The sequence below is a fragment of the Rhinopithecus roxellana genome, chromosome 13 (assembly GCF_007565055.1).
Source record: "Rhinopithecus roxellana isolate Shanxi Qingling chromosome 13, ASM756505v1, whole genome shotgun sequence".
NCBI lineage: Eukaryota > Metazoa > Chordata > Mammalia > Primates > Cercopithecidae > Rhinopithecus > Rhinopithecus roxellana.
The window spans coordinates 52222686-52245188 of NC_044561.1; the positions used below are offsets into that span (position 1 = coordinate 52222686).

At 48.7% G+C, this 22503-nt stretch overlaps 1 protein-coding gene across 5 annotated transcripts in view; it reads right to left on the minus strand.

Annotated features, from left to right (window-relative positions):
- Positions 1–22503, minus strand: part of HLCS (holocarboxylase synthetase) — a 255067-nt gene that overhangs the window by 217980 nt on the left and 14584 nt on the right. For 2 of the 5 annotated variants that reach the window (XM_030915743.1, XM_030915741.1), the window contains exons 1-2: positions 13502–13733; positions 9093–9230 (exon numbers count right to left, since the gene is read on the minus strand). In XM_030915743.1, coding sequence (XP_030771603.1) covers positions 9093–9230; positions 13502–13696 — 333 coding nt within the window. In that variant the 5' untranslated portion in view covers positions 13697–13733. Of the gene's footprint in view, positions 1–9092; positions 9231–13501; positions 13734–22503 lie in introns of those variants that run through there. The other 3 variants (XM_030915745.1, XM_010384694.2, XM_030915742.1) reach the window with 2 other exon arrangements.

The window sequence follows — 22503 nt, forward strand, 5'->3', positions numbered from 1 at the left end:
CTAATCCTCTTGACTACGAGGATGGGAGGGAGGCCGAGGAGGAGCTGAGGACGGCTGGTTGCAGGCCTGCAGGCACCCCTCAGCACAAACAGCCTGGGCGCCTTGGACGACATGACTGACAGCAGAAGGCAGACAGGCTGATAGGTAGAAAGGGTCGGGTCCCTGGCGATGCCCCACCTTCAAGCCAAGACCAGCCCAAAACCTTGGGGACCTGGCTGTTAGTTCCGGGTGAAGCCTGTGGCCCAGAGTGAGAACGGATGGTGCTTTTTCTGGCCTGCCCATGGCTGCCCATGGACCAATGAGCACACACTTCCTCCCTTCTGAGCCCATGAAAACCTCAGGCCCAACCAGATTCACACAGACACTGGGACTACCAGCTGCAGAAAAGAGATACCCATTTCAGGTCTTCTGAGAGCTGTTCTGCCACTCAATGAAGCTCCTCTCTGCCTTGCTCACCCTCCAGTTGCTCACCCTCTGCGTACCTCATTCTTCCTGGATGCAGGACAATAACTCAGGACCCACCGAATGGCAGTACTAAAAGCTGTAAGACAAACCAGGGCTGAAACATGTCCCCGTGCCGACTACATTGCAGGCAACAAGAAGGAGAGAAGAACTGTGGCCCTTCGAGAAGCCAAGATCTAGGGGCTCCCCAAGCCAAGGCTATAAACACCCTCTTTGGGGCTCTGCGGTTCCCAGCATCTCCATGCTTCCAGGTGCCACCATGTTCCCCTTGTCCAGACGCAGGTGCCCTCAGTGAAAGCCTCATTCAGTACACCTGGTCCAGCCCCCGTCTTGCATGGAGCCACCCACCCCCAGACCCCGCACTTGCTCACACACACACGCCTTGCCACTCTGCACCTGGCTTGCCCCTGGTAGGTGTGCGATCTGAGCTGGTAGTGAAAGAACACAAACACATCACAGCCTTGAGCACATCACATCCCCCCATATGCCTCCACTTCCTGAGCCCGACACAAACACATCACAGCCTTGAGCAATGCCTCCACTTCCTGAGCCTGACACAAACACATTCCTCAGTATATTTCAAAGAAAAACAACACCTGGAGAACCTCCGATAAGGTTGCAACCGTTTGTAAAAGCGCAGGAACCAATAAGAAAGCTGCTAAAAGCATAATTTAAAATGTAAACCAATTGTAATGCCTTGTTCCTCTGTAACCTGACAAGTCCTGTTTATCTCAAGCTATAAAAAGCAAGCGCGGGCATTGTTCCAGGCCCTCTTGTATGTTGTGGAACAGAGGGACCAAGTTCGAACTTGCATTAAAGATCCTTGCCGCTTGGCTTTGACTCTGGACTCTGGTGGTCTTCTTCGGGGAATAAACGGTCTGGGCATAACATTTGGGGGCTCGTCCGGGAGTCCCCCAAGCCCACCAGACCCCCGGTCAACAGATCTACTAGGATCGATCTGCTGATAGGTGAGCCGGCTTGTCTCTGTTTGTCTGTCTGTGTCCGTTCTGAATCTGCAACTCTCTGAGTCTGCGGCTTGTCTCTGTTTGTCTGTCTGTGTCCGTTCTGAATCTGCAACTCTCTGAGTCTGCGGCTTGGCTCTGTTTGTCTGTGTCAGTTCTAAACCTGTATCTGTAACTCGCGAGGTCTGAAACTGAAGCTGACGCAGTCCTGGCGGACGCGCTATAGGACAGCCAGCGGAGACCGGTGGGAGACGTCCCCCGGCTCCCCTCTGATCTGACTCTGACCCAGGTTTCTGGTGCGCGCTGGCGGCTGTGTGCGCTGGCGGCTGCCCTCTGATCTGACTCTGACCCAGGTTTCTGGTGCGCGCTGGCGGCTGTGTGCGCTGGCAGCTGCCCTCTGATCTGACTCTGACCCAGATTTCTGGTGCGCGCCTGCGGCTGACATAATTTGTTCCCTTGCAGGACCTGTTCCAGACGCCTCTCCAGGCACTATCGTTTAAAATGGGTAATACCCAGAGCACTCCCCTATCTCTCCTTACAAGTAATTTCAAGGATGTTAGAGCAAGGGGCCGTGATCTTAGTATGGAAATCAGGAAGGGAAGGCTAATTACTCTATGCCGCTCCGAATGGCCTGCCTTTGATGTAGGGTGGCCACCCGGAGGGACATTCTGCCTTCCCGTCATCACTAGAGTGAAGTCCAAGGTTTTCCTATCAGGGCGTGCCGGCCACCCGGATCATATCCCATACATTCTTATATGGCAGGACCTAACTGAGAACCCGCCCCGTTGGCTGTCCCCCTTCCTATTAGCCCCGGAACCCTGCAAGGCACTGAGTTGCTCGGCCGCTAAAATCCAAGCAACCGACGGCCCCCCCCATCCTGTTTTACCTGAGAGCGAGGACCCACTGTCCACAGAACCCCCTCCGTACCCCTCCGGACCCCAGGCCCCAGCCCCCCGGGCTGAGCCACGGGGGGCGGCCGGAGCTCCCGGATCTGCTGAAAGTGAAGGTAACTCTGAAGGGCCGGCTGGGCGGACGCGGGGGCGCACTTTGCGAGCTAGCCCCCCCCAGCCGCCTGACTCCACAGTGGCTTTACCCCTCCGGGAAATAGGACCCCCAGATGACACGGGAATCTCCAGGCTTCAGTACTGGCCATTCTCCACTAGTGATCTGTATAACTGGAAGACTCAGAGTGCCCGGTTTTCAGACAACCCCAAAGATTTAATGGCTTTACTAGATAGTGTCATGTTCACCCACCAGCCCACTTGGGATGATTGTCAGCAGCTCCTCCGGATCTTGTTCACAACGGAGGAGCGAGAGAGAATACAGGTAGAAGCTAGAAAGCTGGTCCCGGGGGACGACGGTCAACCAACTGCCAACCCTGACCTCATAAATGCGACTTTTCCTCTGACCAGACCGGCGTGGGATTACAACTCAGCAGAAGGTAGGGGACGGCTACACCTTTATCGCCAGACTCTAATGGCGGGTCTCCGGGCGGCTGCTCGCAAGCCCACTAATTTGGCTAAAGTATACTCTGTTTTGCAAGGAAAGACAGAAAGCCCAGCCAGCTACTTAGAAAGATTAATGGAAGCCTTTAGACAGTATACCCCCATAGACCCAGAGGCCCCAGGAAGTCAGGCAGCTATTGTAATGTCTTTTGTAAATCAGGCAGCCCCAGATATTAAAAAGAAACTCCAGAAATTAGAAAACTTAGAGGGAAAAGATACAGGACCTCCTCCAGATAGCCCAGCGAGTTTACAATAATAGAGATACTCCAGAAGAAAGGCAATTTAAGGCCACTGAAAAAATGACTAAGGTCCTGGCAGCAGTAGTACAGAAAGAGCATCTACAGCCAGAGAACACTCAACCTAGGCAGTGCCCCAGACATGATAATCTGAGCAAAGACCAATGCGCCTACTGTAAGGAAGTTGGCCACTGGGTAAGAGACTGCCCCAAAAAGAAACAACGAGGACAGGGACCCCCTAGGCCTACACCCGTACTAGTCACTCAAGACGAAGACTAGGGAAGACGGGGTTCGGAACCCCTCCCCGAACCTAGGGTAACTTTACAAGTGGAGGGGTCCCCAGTCCAGTTCTTGGTCGATACGGGAGCACAGCATTCGGTCCTAGTTAAAACTAATGGAAAATTATCCACCAAGTCCTCATGGGTACAAGGGGCCACAGGAAGTAAGAAGTACCCCTGGACGACACAAAGGACAGTAAACCTCGGAGCCAGGAACGTAACCCATTCTTTCCTGGTCATCCCTGAGAGCCCCTGCCCCTTATTAGGGAGAGACCTGCTGACTAAAATGGGAGCACAGATCCATTTCCTCCCTGAGGGGCCCATCGTGACCAATTCCCAAAATCAGCCCGTGCCCATCCTGACTATAACCCTAGAAGATGAGTACTGGCTCCACCAAGAGCAAGTGACCCCTGACCAGGACATAGCAACCTGGCTCCAGCAATATCCAGGAGCTTGGGCAGAGACAGGGGGCTTAGGACTAGCGAAACACCATCCTGCCTTGTTTGTCGAACTCAAGCCTGGGACAGATCCTGTTCGGGTACGGCAGTACCCAATGCCCCTAGAAGCCAAAGTAGGAATTACGCCCCACATCCGTCGGCTCCTCGACCAAGGGGTCCTTCAGCCCTGTCATTCACCCTGGAACACTCCATTGTTGCTGGTACGTAAACCTAATAGCGGAGAGTACAGACCTGTACAAGACTTAAGAGAAGTCAATAAGAGGGTTATGGACATGCATCCAACTGTGCCTAACCCGTACACCCTCCTGAGTATTCTAAACCCCAAACACCAATGGTACACTGTTTTAGATTTGAAAGATGCCTTCTTCAGTTTGCCTTTAGCCCCTCAGAGTCAAAAGCTCTTCGCCTTCGAGTGGACTGACCCTGAGAGGGGCATAAGTGGCCAACTGACATGGACCAGACTGCCTCAGGGATTCAAAAACTCTCCCACCCTGTTCGATGAGGCCCTCCATGAAGACCTGGGTGAGTACCGACGCAAACACCCTGAAATAACTTTACTACAGTATGTTGATGACCTCCTGATTGCAGCCGAGACCCAAGAAGCTTGCCTCCAAGGGACCAACGGTCTCTTACAAGCTTTAGGAAATCTAGGATACCGGGCCTCGGCAAAGAAAGCACAAATTTGTAAACCAGAAGTAACATATCTGGGGTACCTGCTAAAAGGAGGGCAGTGCTGGTTAACAGACGCCCGGAAGCAGACTGTTCTGCAGATCCCCAGGCCACAGTCCACCCGACAAGTAAGGGAATTCCTGGGGTCAGCAGGATTTTGTAGACTATGGATACCTGGGTTCGCGGAGCTGGCTAAACCCTTATATCAGGCAACCCAGGGACAGCAGCCATTTAGTTGGACAGAAGAAGCCGAGACGGCTTTCCAACAGATCAAAACCGCCTTACTCTCTGCGCCTGCACTGGGACTACCTGACATCACTAAGCCCTTCCACTTATACGTGGACGAGAGCAAGGGTGTCGCCAAGGCGGTGCTAACTCAGAACTTAGGCCCCTGGCAGAGGCCAGTTGCTTACCCGTCAAAGAAATTAGACCCGGTGGCTACCGGGTGGCCCCCTTGCCTCCGAATGATTGCAGCCACGGCCCTGATGGTACAAGATGCTGATAAACTTGTCATGGGTCAAGAATTACGGGTCGGTACCCCACATGCCATCGAGGGTGTACTCAAACAGCCACCTAATCGGTGGATAAGTAACTCCCGGCTCACCCACTACCAAGGACTACTACTAAACCCCCTCAGGATAACTTTCCTGCCCCCAACAACCTTAAACCCTGCCTCGCTGCTGCCTAACCCGGACCTGGACGCCCCGCTCCATGATTGCACTGAGATACTAGCTCAAGTGCACGGAGTTCGAGAGGACCTACAGGACCGCCCACTTCCTGACGCAGACCTCGTCTGGTTCACTGATGGAAGCAGCTTCATTCACCAAGGCCAGAGGTACGCTGGAGCAGCAGTGACTTCAGAGACTGAGGTAATCTGGGCGGAACCCTTGCCCCCGGGGACATCGGCCCAGAAGGCCGAACTGATAGCGCTCACCCAAGCTCTTACCCTAGGGGCAGGGAAGAAACTGACAGTATACACAGACAGCCGATATGCTTTTGCTACGGCGCACATACATGGGGCCATTTACAGGGAGCGAGGGTTACTAACGGCTGAAGGAAAAGAGATAAAAAATAAGCAAGAGATCCTAGCCCTGTTAACAGCCCTATGGGAACCAGAAAAATTGGCTATTGTACATTGCCCAGGGCATCAGAAACCAACCACTCCAATTGCTCAAGGCAACTTTCTGGCAGACCAAACTGCAAGGAGTGTGGCAAAGGCTCCCAGTCAACTCCTTGCACTCCATATCCCTGATCCGGGCCCCCGGGACCTGCCATATCTCCCTGATTATTCAGAACAAGATCTCCAGTGGATCGACAAACTTCCCCTGAAACAGATCCAGAATGGGTGGTGGACTGATACTAATGACCAAACCATCCTACCAGAAAAATTAGGACAACAAGTGTTAGAACACATCCACCGAACCACCCACCTGGGTGCCCGGCGGATGATAGACGTGATCAGATGCTCCAAGCTCAAAATCAGACATATAGCCGAGACGGCCAGCAGCATCGTGACCAATTGCAAAGTCTGCCAGCTTAACAACGCCTACCCTCAATCCCAGGCTGCAACGGGAACGAGGCTCAGGGGAACCAGGCCTGGTATCTACTGGGAGGTAGATTTTAGATTTTACTGAGATAAAGCCAGGGAAGTACGGGTATCGGTACTTACTTGTCTTTGTAGATACTTTTTCAGGGTGGATTGAAGCATTCCCAACCAAGAGGGAGACTGCTCAGGTTGTAGCAAAGAAAATTCTAGAAGATATCCTTCCCAGGTATGGCTTCCCCCACCAGATAGGGTCAGATAATGGACCAGCCTTCGTTGCTAAGCCTTGCAGAAAATTCATCAGGAAGTCTGGCCCAAGCTGAAGGAACTATATGAGACCGGTCCCCCACCGACACCCCATCCGTACCAGCCGGGAGACTGGGTCCTGGTTAAGCGACACCGACAGGAGACCTTGGAACCCAGGTGGAAGGGACCACTCCAGGTACTCCTGACCACACCCACCACCCTGAGAGTGGAGGGCATCGCGTCGTGGATCCACTACACCCACGTCAAACCGGTGGACCCAACCTCCGACCTTCTTGGACCACTCACGGCAGCGACTGAAGCACCAACCACGTGGACTGTGGACAGAGCTAAGAACAACCCCTTAAAACTCACCCTGCGCCGGCAGCATAGCTCACTGCAAACATGCAGCTAAGCAGTCTAACCCTAGCGTTAGCTGCCCTAGTGGCCACCGGGGCAAACACAAAACCAGTTTCTAATCCCTTTGTCTGGAGATTCTGGCTTTATGAAAACCAAACCCACCCTGGGCAACCTCATAAACCGGGGAAATTATTGGCCAGTGCTGATTGCCCCCCCTCAGGGTGCAGTGACCCAATTTTGCTAAATTTTACTGGTTTTCAAATAGCCGAACCAAAGGTGCCAATAATATGTTTTGAGTTTGATCAGACTAAATACAATTGTAAACACTATTGGTGGCACCAAAACGCAGGCTGCCCCTACAATTACTGTAGAATGCACTCAGTCAGAGGGTGGCGCGAGCGATCTGGGGGAAACTTCTACCAACAGGGTAGAGGTGGCATCTATACTTGGGTAGTTAAAGACCCTTGGAACTCCCGCTGGACCAAGCCTCAACATGGAGCTGTATACTACTCCCCTTCCTCCACGTGAATAAACGGTCTGGGCATAACAGTAGAATGAGCTGAGAGCAGCCTACCAGGCCAAGTGGGTGGAATAAGCCCAGTGGGCACAAGCAATACTCAGGCAGAAGGCGCCGCTAGCCACAGAGGTTTCTGTCTGGTGAAGCAACACCCCAAGGATCCCGTGACATCGGGGTAATGTTTATAAAATACCTAGCAAGGGCTCAATAAATGGCTTATTATTACTGTAAGTGTCTACAGGGCTAAACGAAACATTACAAAGCTTCGGGAGACAGCGTACTGTCTTAACACACTGCACTGCTCCAGGCCCGTCTGCCTGATGCTCTGCCCGCTCCGGGGCGCCCACCAGAAAGTCTCTCGCTATCCTATACTATCTGCACCTGCCTCCACTTATTTTGGTTCACCCTGAATTCCAGTCAATTATTTCTCGTTTACTTCCCCCTTTGTCCTCTTCTCTCATCTCAATACAGCATCTTACAGATAATCTTCATGAAATAGGAATCCAGTAAACATGGCTAGCATCAGCAAAATCCCCACTGGATTATCTACATGGCAGGGAACAATGGCGAGTGAGGACCCACAGGTCAGGGGAAGGAAGCTGCAAGGCTGGGTTGGAGTCAGACCTCCATGAGCCTCAGGACATGGACTGCACCTGGAGGGATGACATCCACCAAAAGCTTATGCAACAGTGTCCCAACTGGATGTGGGTCCAGAATGACTAACTCTGGCCATCAAGAGGAATGCCCAAGGAAGGGACATGGGACAGGCTATTTTCACAGCTCACACAAAAGATAATGCACATGAGGATGGAAAGAGGAGCAGTGGAGATGAAGGAGCGGAGCTGACAATTTAGGGAGTGCTGTTAGAACTAGTAACTTCACAGAAGTGAGGAGGAGGTGCAAGGAAAAGCAGCCTGGCGTGTTAATTTGAGATTTTCTCTTTTTTAAGCAGAAAAATACAAACACAACTCATTTTGGACATGTGGCTGAGGTTGAAGTATTTTCAGAATACTCAGGGAAAGACGTTTAGGACGTAGGTGGTGATATACCCCAGCCACTCAGGTTGATTTAGGAAACAAGATGTTGTAGGAATGGACGAGATGACCTGAGAGAGAGTGCTGCTGAATAAAAATATAACATGAGCCACAAATATAAGCCACACACGCGGTTTTAACTTTCCTAGCAGTGACCAGGCATGGAGGCTAACATCTTTAATCCAAGTATTTTGGGAGGCCACGGAGGCAGGATCCCTTGAGCTCTGAGTCTGAGGCTACAGTGAGCTATGATGGCCACTGTACCCCAGCCTAGGTGACACAGTAAAACCCTGTCTGAAAAATAATAAGAACAATAAAATTTTCTAGCAGCCGCATTAAAAACATAAAAAGAAACAGGTGAAAATAATTTTACTAACATAGTTAACCCAAAATATCCAAAGAGAAAGGGGTTCACAAAGGCTAGGAAAGAGCACTCATAAAAACACAAATTTGAGGCCGGACGTGGTAGCTCATGCCTGTAATCCCAGCACTTTGGAAGGCCGAGGCAGGTGGATCACTTGAGGTCAGGAGTTCAAGACCAGCCTAGCCAACATGGCAAAACCCCGTCTCTACTAAAAATACAAAAATTAGCCCGGTGTGGTGGCGCACGCCTGTAGTTCTAGCTACGCTGGGGGCTGAGGCATAAGAATCACTTGAACCCAGGAGGTGGAGGTCCCAGTGAGCCGAGATCACACCACGGCACTCCAGCCTGGGTGACAGCAAGACTCTGTCTCAGAAAAAATAAAAAACAAAAAATAAAAGCAAATTTGGTTTTGACTAAGACACATCAGTTCCTTATGGGACACAAGTAAACATGGTACTCACAGTTTCTGAGGAAGAGGATGATCTCTGTAAATTCTCACTTTGTACCCAAATGCTCTCTGTCACAAATGCTATGTGTTCTGCTTCAAGTATAAAAGGAGACACAAGAAATAGAGCCCACTTGTTCAAGTCTTCAATGGACTGTAGAGAGGGAAAGAAACAGAATGAGATTGTCACTTCACACCACAACTGCCATAAATGTCAACCCCCTCTGAAACACACCCTCCCCTATAATTCCAAGTAACATCTAAATAAGTTTATCTGATGCTCCTCTGTAGGCCACAGGAACCCTGTGTTTCTTGTTTAGCTGTGACTATTTAAGCACCTGCAAAAGCCCATCTATGATTCAGGACAGCTTTAACATCTCTAGACAACTGTTCTCAAGCAATGAATTCTGAAACGGGGCTTATCCCCACCATTCCTCACTGCTTAGCACATAGTAGCTAACTGGGAAGTACATTTAAAGATGAGGAGGCTGGCAGCACAGTGGCTCACACCTGTAATGCTAGCACTTTGGGAGGCTAAGGTGGGCGGATCGCTTGAGCCCAGGAGTTCAAGACCAGCCTGGCCAACATGGTGAAACCTTATCTCTACAAAACATACCAAAAAAATGAGTTGGGCATGGGGGCCTGTAGTCCCAGCTACTCAGGAAGCTGAGGTGGGAGGATCACTTGAGCCTGGGAGCCCAAGGTTGCAGTGAACTGAGATCATGCCACTACACTCCAGCCTTGGGTGACAGAGTGAGACCCTATCTCAAAAAAAAAAAAAAAAAAGATGAGGAGGTCTAGAGGTACATACCCACCAACAAAAGCTCCTTACTCACAGAAGCCCAAAGGGCTATTCCTTCATTCCCTACAGCCATCACAGCACGGGCACAAGGCAGTTTTTCTTTACGCCTTCCTTATAGTGAAATCAACCCTGCTCCTCTCCCTGAGATCTGGGAAGTGTGCAAGTCTCTGGATGCTCACACAGCAGTCAAATCCAGAGAGAAAAGCTATTTCAGGGAAAGGCATTTACCATATGCAGAGATGCAATCAGACATACTTTAATGGAATGTAAACTCCAGTCAGGAGTGATTGTAGTTTTTAAAAAAGAAGATTAGAATCAAGATTGGTTAGCAAATCAGATATACCCAGTTATCTCTTGTTTTCTTTCCTGAAATCTCTCTAAGAAAAACAGCAAATTGATTTTAAAAGGCTTTGATATACAGGGCATAGCCAGAGAAGAAAAGATGAAATCTAAGCTGGGCATGCAAGGGGCTTTCACCATTCACCCAGAACAAAGGTAACTAAGGCTCCACTGTGCTGCATATCAGTTCAAATCTGCTTGATAAAAACCTGTTGAACTAAATGAATGAAAATTTAGGGAAGAATTTGCCCCTCCCTCAGTAAACATAATTATCAATATAGTGGTTAAAAAGTATGTCCACTTAGGCCGGGCGCGGTGGCTCAGGTCTATAATCCCAGCACCTTGGAAGGCTGAGGCACCTGAGGTTGGGAATATGAGACCAACCAACATGAAGAAACCCCATCTCTACTAAAAATGCAAAATTAGCCGGGCGTGGTGGTGCATGCCTGTAATCCCAGCTACTCGGTAGGCTGAGGCAGGAGAATGACTTCAACCCGGGAGGCAGAAGTGCGGTGAGCCGAGATCGCACCATTGCACACTAACCTGGGCAACAAGAGCAAAACTCCATCTCAAAAAAAAAAAAAAAAAAGCATGTTCACTTTATCCAAGCATAGAATATGTATATTAAACATATAATAAACAGTCAAAAAGCTTGACATTGCCCATTTGTATAAACTATCTTTGGTTAAACCTATCAATTGATTATAGCGCATTCCATTATAAACATACACATTCAGTATTGATGCATTTGATTTTAAATGTATAACATATGAGAACAGGCCAGGCTTGGTGGCTCACACCTGTAATCCCAGCACTTTGGGAGGCCAAGGTGGGCTGATCACCTGAGGTCAGGAGTTCAAAACCAGCCTGGCCATCACTTTGGTGAAACCCTGTCTCTACTAAAAATACAAAAATTAGCCAGGCATGGTGGCTCATGCCTGTAATCCCAGCTGCTCAGGATGCCAAAAGAGGAGAATCACTTGAACTTGGGAGGTGGAGATTGCTGTGAGCCGAGATCGCGCCACTGCACTCCAGCCTGGGAGACAGAATGAGATCCATCTCAATATATGGGCGTGAGAGTCAGGTGTGTCCTTATTTCAGCCCAAGTAGACTGAGGTATCCATCAAAGTAGACACAAGTAGACTGAGGTATCCACCAAATCATCCACCTGATCATATTTTAAATCTCAAATTAACAGTAGCCAACCACAAATAAATGGTCAAGCTTTCCACCTGCAGACCTTAAACATCACAGCTTAAACCCAACAACCATTAAATTTACTATTTCAGGTCAAGCTGCTTTGCTAAACAGGCTAATTTCCTAATAGGAAAAAGATACGAACTAGAATAGGAACTGTGATTTAAAGGCGACGGGGACACAGAGCATGGCAGTCCCATCCATTTTCCTAGTCCAGAAAACCAGGAAATGACGCAGCAATATCTAACCAAATCGGTAGGCAAAGTTTACTGTGCAGAGTGAGAAAGCAGAGTTGCAGAATCCCTGAAAGCACCAGCCACTCCTACTCCGGCCTGCACAGGTAGGCAAGGGCTGAAAACCACTAGTTATGGTTAGTGTAGTTAACAGAAGACCAGCAGAGACATGAAAATGTTCAAAACCAAAACTGTCCAAGAAAATCAGACATTCCCATCTCAATGTTTTTATGTGTCCAAAATTTCTATTCTGACCTAAATCCTAAAAGTAATTGATCCCATTTGGCAACTACTACAAAAAGCTCACCCCTCAATTTTTTCCCATTTTACTGAGTCATTTTTCTCAATCAGGTTAATTCTCTAAGCCATACATTGTATGTAATGAATGAACGTCTTCCCCTTTTGTCTGGGAAGTGTCAGCTATGTGGAGGTGGTACTAGTTATGTGCATAACTAGTACCTTGAGAGACCTGAGAAAACAGTCATTCATATTCAGTGTGTCCTAATACATACATAGTACTAACAAAAAAGAGTATTTTTTATTTGCTAGTGGTACAATTTCATCCCGGATCTAAGCATAGCCTCCAGGCAATGTTCAAACCTTAGATAAGATTCAATTTCCCACAGGGGTTTTATGGTGTGGCATATGCAGAAAACATCATTTTAAGGCTAAAAGTGAGGCAATATTCCAGAAAGCAGAGGAAAGGGACAAGAAACTGATTAAAAGCAAAACATGTTTAAATACTGAGAACAATGCTCCCGATGTCCATGAAATTTTGTGCAGTACTGCACTGTGAAACCAAGCCCATTTCCAAAAACAGCTGAATGGAAAGATCTATTGTTCCCTTTACAGCAAGGCAGCAGACTTTTTACAGAGATTAATTGACTGGCCCAAGTCACAATGTAGGTGACAGAGTGGGCAGAACACGTAACCACCATCCTAAGTATTGGGTCAAAACAAACAAAGGCTGAGTGTCAACTGAAACTTACAGGACACAAAGACCATCACTCGGGTGCCCAAGTTGGTGAATAACGCAACTGACAGAAGACGGAGAGGGGAAAGTGCAGTTTTTTACATTTTGGAGACATCTGACAAAAAGCTGATGACACATGTGGGAGTTTTTTGTTTGGGATCTTTTTTTTTTCCTTAAGACAGGGTCTTGCTTTGTCACCCAGACTGGAGTGCAATGCCTCAATCGTAGCTCACTGTGGCTTCAACCTCCAGGACTCAAGTGAACCTCCCGGGCTCAAGTGACACTCCCGCCTCACCCTCCCTAGTAGCTGGGACCACAGGTGCCTGCCACCACACCGACTTCAGTTTGTTTTTTGTTTTTTGTTTTTTGTTTTTTTTTGTAGAGAGGGGTCTAGCCATGTTGCCCAGGCTGGTCTCCGTCTCCTGGGCTCAAAGCTATCCTCCCTCCTGGGCCTCCCAAAATGCAGGGATTACAGGCATAAGCCATCGCTCCCGACCGGCCACAGCTGTCTTTCCTGGTTCACGGTCACCCAAACGCCGGCTCCAAGGGTGGGAAAGGAGGTCGGGGGCGACCCCAGGTGGGCGCTGCTGGCGTCCGGCTGCCAATCCACAGCTCACGTCCTCACAGGTGCGCGCCTAGAGTCACGCGTCCACGCACCGCCCCGCTGACCGGGAGAGGCGACAGGGTCCGTGGTCCGAGTCCCACACCTCCGGCCTCTCTCTGGGCCCCGGGGCACCCACCCCTCCCGCGCCGCACAGGCCGCACTAAGGACGCCACCCCGGGGCTCCTGAACTCCCGGGCTCCCGGCGGGGACGAGGCGCAGGGACGGGGGCACTTCCGGCTCGCGGGACCCGGGTCGCCCGCCCGCCCGGCCCGCCCACCTGGCTGTCGCTGACGCAGAAGACGCGGCCGCCGCGGCTCAGGCACACGCGGGCGCCGGGGGGCTGCGCAGCCGCGCCGCAGAAGGTGAGGGAGCAGCGCGAGGCGCGCAGCCGCCGCACCGTGGCGCGCACGAGCTCAGCCGGCCGGCGACCCCAGCGCGCCCACAGGTACAGGTAGCACAGCGTGATGAGCATGGCCGCGCCGCTGGCAGGGCGAGCCCGCCCTCCCCAGCGCCCCAGGCCCGGCCCCGCCCCGGCCGGAAGGGCCGCGCCACCCTCCCGGGCCAGGCGGCGCGGGGGTGGGGACGGCGGGGGAGGCGGGGACCCGGAGGGTGACGCGGGCAAGTGGAGGCTGCGGCGGGAGGGGCGGGGGAGCGGGGAGGCCGCGCCTGGCTGTGTGATGGGGAGCTTCGGAGGCCGTGCCCAGGGCTGGTGGCGGCGGCGAGGGGCAGCGCTGGGGTGGGGGGGTGTGCACCGGGGTCAGTGGCTGCACCCAAGGAGGGGGCTCAGGAGGGGGTGAAGGCCGGGGTGAGGGGCCGCACCCGGGCTGAGGAGTGGGATGGGTAGGTTGCGGATGCGGGGGAGGGGAGGCTCCAGTGGCTACCCGACCTGTTTAAGCCAAGTCCGGCCTCCCTTCCTTGGAGGAGTGGGAGGCGGATTGAGGACGGGGCTCTGCCTATGTTCAAGGCCAACGTTTACTAACCAGCACCACACCCGGAGTCCCGGAGCGGTCACACAGCCACTACCCAGTCCATTTGGGAAAATAAGGCCGTTTTTATTAAATTGCACTAAGCCTTCATGCAAAAGATTTTAAGGTCAATCACATACATTCACGGGATGCAATAATGTTTTTTAAAATAAGGGCAGGAAACAGAAATCGAAGACAGATAAGCACCAAAAAGGCTGCCTCTAAAAAGGCTGTGCCAGGAAGGCTCGCTATGGTGTTCGTGCTACATGTGGATCACCAGTTTGACTGTAAGCATCCTAACACCAGTGGGAAAAAGAAACATCACCATGATTTGGTGTTCTTGTCTCCAAGGGAAGCATAATTAGTCCTGACATAGAGGCTTCTCCCACAGAACCTCATTTCTTTAAAAGGCATTATGTAAAGAACGTGTTCTGAACAGCCCCGAAGCACAGCAAAGAATTCCATCGAGTGGCTTCCTATTCTGGCCCTCACTGCAAGCAGATGGCAAGATGCAGCAAAAGCAATCATGTATACCGCATCCATGTCTTAATCCAACGATAGTTTTTGTTTGTTTTTGAGACAGAGTCTCACTCTGTCGCCCAGGCTGGAGTGCAGTGGCACAATCTTGGCTCACTGCAACCTTCGCCTCTTGGGTTCACGCCATTCTCCTGCCTCAGCCTCAGCCTCCCAAGTAGCTGGGATTACAGGCGCCTGCCACCATGCCCGGCTAATGTTTGTATTTTTAGTAGAGACGGGGTTTCACCATGTTGGCCAGGGGTGGTCTGGAACTCCCAACCTCAGGTGATCCACCCGCCTCTGCCTCCCAAAGTGCTGGGATTATAGGCGTGAGCCACCGGGCCCAGCTAGATTTTTTTTTAAGAGACAAGGTCTCGTTCTGTCACCCAGGCTGGAATGCAGTGGTATAATCATAGCTCTTCAAACTCTGAGCTGAAGTGATCCTCCTGGCCACCATGCCCAGCTAATTTTTTAAAAATTATTTTTCATAGAGACAGGGTCTCGCTGTGTCACCCAGGCTGGTCTCAAACTCCTGGTCTCAAGCAGTCAAACTCCTGCCTGGATCTCCCAAAGTGCTGGGATTACAAGTGTGAGCCACAGCGCCTAGCCATAAAGATAGATTTTTTTTTTTTTTTTTTTTTTTTTTTTTTTTTTTTTTAGGCCGGGCGCGGTGGCTCAAGCCTGTAATCCCAGCACTTTGGGAGGCCGAGGCGGGCGGATCACGAGGTCAGGAGATCGAGACCATCCTGGCTAACACGGTGAAACCCCGTCTCTACTAAAAAAATACAAAAAACTAGCCGGGCGAGGTGGCGGGCGCCTGTAGTCCCAGCTACTCGGGAGGCTGAGGCAGGAGAATGGCGTAAACCCGGGAGGTGGAGTTTGCAGTGAGCTGAGATCTGGCCACTGCACTCCAGCCTGGGTGACAGAGCGAGACTCCTTCTCAAAAAAAAAAAAAAAAAAAAAAAAAAAAAAAAAAAGATAGATTTTTAAAGTACCTTGACCATTTGTTCATCTGCTTTAAAATAGCTGCATAGAATACCCACTCTCAGAACTTCAGACTTTTGGTTAGATAACATAGTAAATTTCCCCCATTGCATATAGCAATAGATTTTTAAAAGAGAAAAATCCAAAAAGAAATAACTGGGCCCAAAAGCAAGCATCTCTGTGGACCAGAAATAGAAGAAAAACAGTAAGTGATGAACAGGACTAAAGCCATATCCTACACTTCTCTACAGGACAGTAGCAGCTGGGAAGTGGGTTCCTGCATGGTAACAAGACCTTAAAATTGTGTCACTGGAGAAGGATGTGCAGTTCTCTCTGAGGAGAGATTCGGCCACTCCAGGACAACACAGGGCTACAAGTCAGGAATTTGAAAATGAAAACTGCTCAACAGTGATAAGTCCTAAATGTTTCACTGAACAACCTTTCAAATAGCCTTCTTGAAGTTTGCTGAATTATGGCTATAAGGACCACTCCCTACCCCTGCTAGGTATGGAGAGGTCATCTCTTCTATCTGAAGGTCACCAACATCTCCAGTTTTTCCAAATTCCCTAAGGGTTTTGAGACCACACCTTCCCACAGGTACCATAACTCCACCTGGCCAATAGGAATTTTCCAGGTTTACCCTTCCTTAGGTGTTTCAAGATATGGTCTCAGAATACATCATGGGAAAATTACATTTTGTGGTGAATCCTGTATACCAATTCTAGGTTAAAAGCATGGGGGTCTTTGTACTGATGCCCTCTTGGGTCACAAACACCTTCTAAAGGAAGAATTTGCAATCTACTATCTTTATCAATACAATAAATGAATCAGTAATACAAACATACCCAAATAATGAGACTCAGCAGTAACACATTTTATCCTACATACCACCATGGTTCAACATGAGCTCACCCTTGCATTGAAGAGTACTGATACCATTCACGCCTGGGGAAGGAATAGAAGGAGGAAGATATGAAGGTCACAGTGAGAAGTGAAACAGTCACACAACAAGCTCTGTTTATGATACCACCCTAAAATGATTTCATTTTCCAAAGGTCAAGGATAGAGCTGAGTTTCATCATCCCCACATAACAAAGGAATAGGGGAAGGATGCAAAAACAATACATCAAGGGATATTAACGTGTATGTACCTAATCCTCATCCTGTAGTCCCTCACTGCTCAAAGTGTGGTCCTTAGAGCAGGAGCAACAGCATCACTTGGAAGCTCGCTGGAAATGTGGAATCCTAGGCTCCGCCCAACCCCAAATCAGCGTCTGCATTTTAACAAAATCCCAGGACACTCACAAACACGTTGAAGTTAGAGAAGCACTGCTAACATCTTCCTCTGTCATTCCCTGGGTCTGGGCTACTCTAGACCCTTATTAATAAGACATTTCCAAAATGATGTGGAAAATAAGACCACAGACTAGGGTTTTTTTTTTTTTTAGATGAAGTCTCACTCGCCCAGGCTGGAGTACGGCATGATCTCGGCTCACTGCAACCTCCACCTCCCAAGTTCAAGTGATTCTCCTGCCTCAGCCTCCCGAGTAGCTGGGATTACAAGCACGTGCCACCACACCTGGCTAATTTGTGTATTTTTAGTAGAGATGAGGTTTCACCATGTTGGCCAGGCTGGTCTCAAACTCTAACCTCAGGTGATCCTCCCACCTCGGCCTCCCAATGTGCTGGGATTATAGGCGTGAGCCACTTTGCCTGGCCAGACCAGGGATTTAGAAGCAAGACTTTGTCATTTATATGAACACTACAGAAAGGAAGAAGAGTGAACCAGCTAGCCACTGAAGACCACCTCTGAAACCCATCAACACGACTGGCTTTCTATAGGAAAAGTCTCCACAGACTCAAGAAGTCTCTAGTTTCTTGCCCTTAGGAAAGCATGCCCTGGGAATAATAGTTTGGGGACAAGAGAGAGTAGAGTATTTACTGTCCTATCCCCCATTAAATACATAACAGAACTTCCCCAAGGAAAACCTATTATACTCACATTAACTCAGTACCTGTTTGAACTTGGAGAGTATTCAGAATTCTCATCAGTCACATGGCCAGAGCTGAGAAGGATAGCTTATTTTGTTTGTTTTTGAGACAGGGTCTTGCTATGTCACCCAGGCTGGAGGGCAGTGGTGCGATCCTGGCACACTGCAGCCTCAACCTCTTGGGCTCAAGCAATCCTCCCTCCTCAGTTTCCCAAAATGTTAGGATTATAGGCATGAGCCACCACACCTGGCTAATTTTTGTATTTTTTGTAGAGACACGGTTTCACCATGTTGCCCAGGCTGGTTTCCAACTCCCGAGCTCAAGCCATCCGCCCACCTCAGCCTCCCAAAGTTGTGGGATTACAGGCACATGCCACCACGCCTGGCTAATTTTTGAATTTTTTTTGTAGAGACAGGATTTTGCCATGTTGCCCAGGCTTGTCTCGAACTCCTGGATTCAAGCAATCTACCCACCGCGGCCTCCCAAAGTACCAGGATTACAAGCGTGAGCCACCGTGCCCGGCCTAGGATACTTTCTAAGAACCAAGGAACTATATAGAAAATGTTGATCTCTATTCAGTAACTTTAATACGTATATTAATATGTTCTTGTTTTTGGAACAATCATGTCAAATCAAACAAAAAGTAATTTTATTTTGTTAATCAAAATAAAGAGAAAAGTAGATAATATTTAGAGCATCAAAAGAATTTAAATTAGAACATCTTGAACTATTGGAAATATTAATTTAACTCATGTCTTTAAGAGGTAAATATGTATCTTTTCTAGCTCTGTTCACTGAGATGGCCTCAGAGTAGCCTTACCCCAAAATGCACCTGAGTGCTCAGATTCTTGAACGGGTGCTCTTCTCCTCATTACAGGGAACTAGAAATCCTTGGAGAAATCACTGATTCTGGTGTTCAGGAGATATCAGATAAGCCAGAACATCTTACGCTAGGAAGCAGGGGAAGCTTCCAAGAAAAACAGGGCCAGGCAGAAGGATGCAGGAGACAAGCCAGAAGTGCTTCCACTAGCCAAATCAGGATGATTTGAGTATCAAATTGAAATACACCCAATTACGAAAGTACCCAGTTTTCAAGACCCAGCTGGGCGTGGTGGCTCACACCTGTAATCCTACAACTCTGGGAGACTGATGTGGGCAGATCACCTGAAATCAAGAGTTCAACACCAGCCTGGCCAATATGGCAAAACCCCATCTCTACTAAAAATATAAAAATCAGCCAGGCGCAGTGGCATACACCTGTAGTCCCAGCTACTTGGGAGGCTGAGCCAGGAGAATCACTTGAACCCAGGAGGCAGAGGTTGCAGTGAGCCGAGATCGCACCACTGCACGCAAGCCTGGGTGACAGAAAAAGACTCCATCTCAAAAAGAAAAAAAAAATGAAGAGCCATAAAATCCATGGTCATCCTCAATAAAATTTAAATATTCTAAAAGAATGTAGGATAAAATGTGTTACTGCTGAGTCTTGTTATTTGGGTATGTTTGTATTATTGATTCATTTATTGTATTGATAAGGATTTGTAGATTGCAAATTCTTCCTTTAGAAGGTTGTTTGCGACCCAAGAGGGCATCAGTACAAAGACCCTAAAGCTGAGATTCCAAAGCACAGAGTCGCAGGAGAAAACCAAAGCTCATCACATCTGGTTTAAGACTCCTTCCGAGTTGGATCAGCCTAAAAACAGTACATGGTGATGAATTGATGGGTGCTGACGAGTTGATGGGTGCAGCACACCAACATGGCATAAGTATACATATGTAACAAACCTGCACGTTATGCACATGTACCCTAGAACTTAAAGTATAATAAAAAAAAAAAAAAAAAAAAAAAAAAAAAAAAAAAAACAGTACATGGTACAAGATTTTATTAGTTCCAAAGATTGTAAAAATTAAATTTATCCTGAGAATGTATCAGTCTGTGTGGCAGCTACAGACTTCTATGAGCAAGCAGAGGTAAATAATGTTTTAACTTCAATTAAAAGAGGCTAAGAGATCATTTTCCTTCTTTTGAATGTAATTTTTGTGTTATTATTTTAAAAGACAGGGTCTTGCCCTGCCACCCAGGCTGCTCTTGAACCCCTGTCCTCAAGCTGTCCTCCGGCCTCAGCCTCCCAAAGCATTGAGATTACAGGCATGTGTTGTGTCTGGCCTCACCCTCCTTGAGATTTCAGAATTGTTGACAGAATGACAATAAGTAGGATTCACTGTCTCCTTAAAGACTGAGGAAAGAAACCCAGCGAAATCTCTGATGGACGATGGCCTCGGTTAACTAGGACAGTAACTGTACAGCATCCATCTCCTCATCCAATAAAACTGAGTTAAATATAGAAAGGCTTGAAGGAAGCAAAGCCGGCCGGGCGCGGTGGCTCAAGCCTGTAATCCCAGCACTTTGGGAGGCCGAGACGGGCGGATCACGAGGTCAGGAGTTCGAGACCATCCTGGCTAACACGGTGAAACCCTGTCTCTACTAAAAAATACAAAAAAAGCTAGCCGGGCGAGGTGGCTGGCGCCTGTAGTCCCAGCTACTTGGGAGGCTGAGGCAGGAGAATGGCATAAACCCGGGAGGCGGAACTTGCAGTGAGCTGAGATCCGGCCACTGCACTCCAGCCCGGGCGACAGAGCGAGACTCCATCTCAAAAAAAAAAAAAAAAAAAAAAAAAGAAAGAAAGAAGCAAAGCCATAGATTTATATTTCTGGATTAATAGGGAATCTATGCATATTTTTGGTCTTACATATACTTGAAGTGTGTTAGACTATGTGGCTGTTCTAAGTACATTCTTATAACTAATTTGAAATGGGTACTTCTATATTGAAATCTTACTGAGTTTATGAACAGTATTGAAACATCTAAGGGAATATTATTAGGTTTGCCATATTAATATACTGAATCTGCTAGATTGATAAGAATTATAGAATCAGGCAACAAAAATGTATAAAAAGGAAATTTAAATTAAGAAGGACTTGGGGGCAGACACAGTGGCTCATGCCTGTAATCCCAACAGTTTGGGAGGCCAAAGTGGGAGGATCACTTGAGTCCAGAAGGTCATGACCAGCCTGGGCAACATAGGGAAACCCCACCTCTACAAAAAAAGAAAAAATATATATTTTTTAATTAGCCAAGCATGGTGGTGCATGCCTGTGGTGACAGCTTCTCTGGAGGCTGAGGTAGAGGTGAGGCTGAGCCCAGGAGGTCAAGGCTTCAGTGAGCTGTGATCGCACCACTGGTCTGGGTGACAGAGAAAGACCCTGTCTTTTTTTTTTTTTTTTTTTTTAGCAGCTCTGGAATGAGAATAGGTATTTGTAACACACATAACTGATCAAGGATTCATATCTAGAATATACAAAGAACTCCAAATCAATGAGGAAAAGTCAGAAAACCAAAAAAGGAGGACAGCTAAAGCCGAAAAAGCACTTCAGAAACAGACTGTACCCAGCTGCGTGATAAACATGAAAAAGTACTGTCTCAAAGTAGGTCCAAATTAAGACCTTCATGAGAATTGGTATACACCCATCAATTTGCCAAAAATCTCCTTCTCAAGCCCTGGAATTCTGGGCTCTACCCTCACTGCTCAAAGATCTGACCATTTTCCATTTCCATCCCTTCCATCTTTCTGCAATTCCTGACCATGCTATTTCTACCAATCAACAAAAACTACTATTCATAGGGGACTTAATGCAGAGTTGGCTACAACATGATAAAGGTACTAAAACAGCAGACAAGGGAGGGCACAGTGGCTCACGCCTGTAATCCCAGCACTTCGGGAGGCTGAGGCGGGTGGATCACCTGAGGTCAGGAGTTCGAGACCAGCTGGCCAACATGGTGAAATACTGTCTCTACTAAAAATACAAAAAATTAAGCAGGTGTGGTGGTAGGCGCCTGTAATCCCAGCTACTTGGGAGGCTGAGGCAGGAGAATGGCTTGAACCTGGGAGGTGGAGGTTGCAGTGAGCCGAGATCGCGCCATTGCACTCCAGCCTGGGCAACAAGAGTGAAATTCCGTCTGAAATAAATAAATAAATAAACAGACAGACACCAGAGAAGGGACAGTGAGGCAACCCAGGGAATAGAAAGAACAGATGGCCGCAACCCTCTGCAGGGCTGAGGGCACACAGCACAGGTCAGGTTACCATCACCCAGGATCCAGGGTCCCCTGGTGGAAGCTGGAACCCACAGATTGGTGCTGTGAGAGGTGGAGCCACAGAGAAACAACTGCTGCTGGAGACATCGGCAGAGGAAGAAGGTGGAAAAATACTGTAGCCGCTCCACACGTCCAGCCCAATGCCATGTGGCCAAACCTCACTAGAGGCCCCACAGCAGAAGAGCCTTCAGGAACCTCCTGGTGGACCACAGGAGAGAGAGAGGCGGCAGGAGTCAAGGGCATGTCTAAGAACAAACAAGCCATTGCCAGCCTCTGGCCTTTCTGAAACTCTTCCCTTGGGTTTGTTTAAAATTCAATATTCTGCTTCTGTTCCTGTGTTGATGGGCTGAACTGTGTCCCCTCAAATTCTAATGTTGAAGTTCTAACCCCCAGTACCTCAGACTGGGACTGCATCAGCAGACAGGGACTTCAAAATAGTCATTAAGTTACAATGAGGTCACCAGGGTGGGTCCTAATCTGTTATGACTGGTGTCCTTATAAGGAGAGGAGATTAGACACAGACATGCACAGGGAGACAATCCTGTGAGGACAAAGGGAGAAGACGGCCATCTCCAAGCCAAAGAGAAAAGCCTCAGGAGAAACCAAGCCCACCCACACCTTCATCTTGGACTTCTAGCTTCCCAACTCAGGAAGTGAATTTCTGTTGTC